The 3,778-nt window shown below is 38.2% G+C and overlaps 2 protein-coding genes across 2 annotated transcripts; one reads left to right on the plus strand and one right to left on the minus strand.

Moving 5' to 3' along the window:
• Positions 1-266: 266 nt before the first annotated feature.
• On the plus strand, positions 267-1,110 carry LOC112467894. Its single transcript, XM_025036790.1, has 4 exons — positions 267-492; positions 647-821; positions 902-957; positions 1,043-1,110. Exons 1-4 carry the CDS (start codon positions 324-326, stop codon positions 1,054-1,056), a joined length of 414 nt encoding a protein of 137 aa, XP_024892558.1. The 5' UTR covers positions 267-323; the 3' UTR covers positions 1,057-1,110.
• Positions 1,111-2,163: 1,053 nt separating this feature from the next.
• LOC112467886 (putative nuclease HARBI1) lies at positions 2,164-3,730 on the minus strand. Its single transcript, XM_025036779.1, has 2 exons — positions 3,254-3,730; positions 2,164-3,169 (listed from the first exon to the last, which is right to left on the minus strand). Exons 1-2 carry the CDS (start codon positions 3,400-3,402, stop codon positions 2,164-2,166), a joined length of 1,155 nt encoding a protein of 384 aa, XP_024892547.1. The 5' UTR covers positions 3,403-3,730.
• Between the last annotated feature and the right edge of the window lie 48 nt (positions 3,731-3,778).

The raw sequence follows: 3,778 nt of genomic DNA on the forward strand, positions 1-3,778 counted from the left end.
TTTGTGTCCTTGCCCACACGTGTAACGTGACAGGCATTTCCTTGTAAAGCCTCGTCTACAATAGACGCATAGGCTATGTCGTATGTCGCATAAGAATGTCGCAAGAGTACTGTTTCCGGACGCAAGGCTGTCGCAGTCGCAAGAGCCCTTGTCGCACGGAGTTGAGCCAACTTCAACTTTCTGCGACTGCGACAAGCGTGTCGCATGAGATCGGCCAATCACAGCACAGTACGTTGACGCTAAAAGTGTTTTGACGATTTTATTAATTGCTAGCTAATCTTGCTGTATTTTTTTATTTTTGTTGGTTTTAATCACCATTAAAAATGAATAAAATAGAATTTGAGGAGCATCTCATTAATAGAGAGATAATAGCCTTTGTCCGGTCAAACCCCCTATTGTGGCAGAAGCGTGTGAAAATTGACAAGAAGAACAAGGACACAATCAGTCAAGCATTTTCGCAGATTGGCTCCCTATTATCAGAGCCACTGACAGGTGAGGAAATATTTGTTAAGAATCATATATTGCTAGGCCCTACTCTTCTATCCTAGTGTGATTGACTATTGTCTATTGACTATCGACTATTGGTGAGGTTATGTATGTGCTAGTAGTGCTCGACCATCCCATGATTAATATGCACGTTACATAGGTGATGCGGTTTCAACTCGGTGGAAGAGTCTCCGAGACCAGTATTCAAGAGAAATGCGCAAGGTGACTGCCAGTCAACCCCGTTCTGGTGCTGGAAATGATGAACCGTCCTACAAGCCAACGTGGCCCCTCTTCAGTGATATGTCATTCCTGAAGGATGTCATCAAACCAAGAAAGTAAGTCCACTCACATTATTAACTTGGCTTGGTTTAATTGTATATCCAAGTTTTCTTGACATCAGTGTTTATCTTTGCAGAACGCAGTCAAATGTCAGCAGAAAAAAATTCAAATCATGTGAAGACACAAAAATCGGTGACAATCCTGTTAATATTGTCATTCCGTCATTTATCACGCGCATTCCAAAAAATACTAAAGAGGTCATGTGTGAAAATTCTAGAGATAGCCAAGTAATAGAGATAGAGGAAAGCCAAATAGTAGAAGAAAGCCAAGTAGTAGAAGAAAGCCAAATAGTAGAAGAAAGCCAAGTAGTAGAAGAAAAGCAAGTAGTAGAAGAAAACCAAGAAGAAGAAGAAAGCCAAGTAGCAGAAAAAAGCCAAGAAGCAAAAGAAAATTTCTACTTGTGGAATGCACAGTTTGAAGATATATTCAAAAAAACAAATACAGCAACTGCTAAAGAATTTGACGACGATGTAGCTTCAATAGGTCACTCATCGAGTAGGTCAGCTTCTGGGAGTCAGCCGTCCATTATTCCCCCACCTGATAACTTTTACACTAAAAAGAAGGCTGCAATAGAACAAGTGCACGGCGTAATTAAAAGCACTGCAGCAAAAATAAATTCTGTCTGTGATACCATCAGTGTTAATTTAACACAACCTGAGCATACTCCATCAATTGAAGAGGATTCTGCCTTGGTTTTAATTAAATGCTTTCTTAAGAAAGTTCCTTCAAATATGAAGGTTAAATGTTTGAGCGAAATTATGGCAGTATTAGATAAATACTCTTCAAAAGTTCTTGAATAAACTCTTTTCTTCTCTTTATGCAATGTTCCTCACAAAAGTGTTATGCCAAAAAATATAAAGTAGAATATTTTTGTTTTGTTTGATATAATTTATGCTTACATAAATACTTTTTAAATGTTCCTGAATGTGAACTTTTTTTCTCTTTGTGCAATGTTCTCACAAAATTGTTATGCCAAAGAATATAAAATAGAATATTTTTGTTTTGTTTAATATAATTTTCATTAGAAGAGAGAATTACTTTTTATTTTATTGATATGTGGGCAAGAAACAATTCTATTCTTTTTACAAATACAACTCATTTTTATTTTTACTCAACTATTTATAAAAATGTATAAATAGTATTATTTGCTAGTATTATTTACTATTTGTCAAATAACTTCATAAAAATAAGTAATAAAACTTTATTATTTGCAATTCTTACAAGTGTGTTCTTATTGCGTTGTAAGTTGTACTTTTAGAATTTAAATAAATCTATAAAGATAAAATATAAAATTAAAATTAACACTAACTAAAAATATAATTAACCGTAACTAAAAGATTAATGACAGTCAGGAGGATTAATGTTGTAACTTCCGAATGCTCGCTGGTATTGCCATGGGACTTGAGTCTCCCCTGTCTCGGTTACGAAATAATCCCGTAGCACATTACGTTGGGCGCGTGCAGCAACATTTGAGTTATTACTAGATAACCGACCAATATTTTGCACCAGATCACCCTGTTCTCCGTGTCCTCGCCATGCTCCTCCCATAACCATACCTTCTCCTGTTTCTCTGTCTATCAGATGTGGTGGACAGTATCTCCTGCGAGCTGGAACAATTTCTCTTTCTCCAATTATAACAAAATTGTGGAGACAGATTAAGGCCTTGACTAAGTGCTCAGCATTTTCTGGAGAACAACATAAGGGTCTTGTAAGAATTCGCCACCTTGACACCAAAATGCCGAAAGCATTTTCAATAACCCGCCGTGCTCGTGACAATCGGTAGTTGAACACCCTCTCCTTGTTGGTCAATTGAAGACGGGGATACGGACGTAGCAGGTATTTCTTAAGGGGGAAAGCTTCATCACCTACAAGCGCATATTCCGTTGTTATTAATGTGCTAGGCAATTCTTTTTTTGGGGGCACATCAAGCAAGTTATTATCGAGAAGATGAGACATATCCGAGTGTGCCCAAACTCCACCATCACTGATACTGCCGAATTGTCCTATATCTACCATTGTAAATTTGTAACTTGCGTCACATACAGCCATCAAAACTAATGAAAAATATTTTTTATAATTTGAATATTGACTGCCAGAATTTGGGGGACACTGAATACGGATGTGTTTCCCATCCAACGCTCCAATGCAATTAGGGAATTGCCATTTTTGCATGAACTCATCGGCAATACATCTCCACACTTCTTGCGTTGGTTGTGCCAGGTAACGTGGCTGTAGCACATCCCATATGATGCGGCACACTTCAGGTACAATCTGGTATGCCGTTGATCTTCCAATTCTGAATTCAGCTTTCTTTGAAAACATACTGTCCCCATGAGCTAGGTACCTGATCAAAGTAAAAAAAACATTAAGGATACATATTGAGCCAAAAGTAAGATGTGCATGAATTAAGGGCATGACCTATACTTACGACAGGGTCAAAACCAGCCTCAGCTCTGGATGTAGTGAACGACGACGACTTCCTTTTAACAATCGAGGGCGAACGAGTTCATAAAGATTTCTAAACTGATGTGGCCACATTCTAGTCCAGTTAAAAAATTCTTCATGATCTGTTTCCATCAGCTCACGAAAATAAGTTAAATGAAACCCTTAAATGCCGTCTTTCTTCACTATTTACTGGTCGCACCCACCATCTTCTGTTGTTCGATTCACTGAGCAAACGGCCATATAAAAGTACTAAATTTAAAAATTGGGAGCAAAGTTGCAGAAAGGTTAATAATTGCTGCCGGTCATCCATTGTGGCTGCGGTCGACTTGACAGTTAACGCTATTATCGCGACTATTGTAGACACTCGTCTAGCGACACTCTTACGACATGCGACGAACTTTCCTACGACACTACTACTTACGACATACGACATAGCCTGTGCGTCTATTGTAGACGAGGCTTAATATACCGAGTTTCACTTACGTAAGCACCACGTATCGCAGTCCAC

This window comes from Temnothorax curvispinosus, unplaced genomic scaffold (assembly GCF_003070985.1).
Source record: "Temnothorax curvispinosus isolate PA1 unplaced genomic scaffold, ASM307098v1 QBEX01001709.1, whole genome shotgun sequence".
Classification (NCBI taxonomy): domain Eukaryota; kingdom Metazoa; phylum Arthropoda; class Insecta; order Hymenoptera; family Formicidae; genus Temnothorax; species Temnothorax curvispinosus.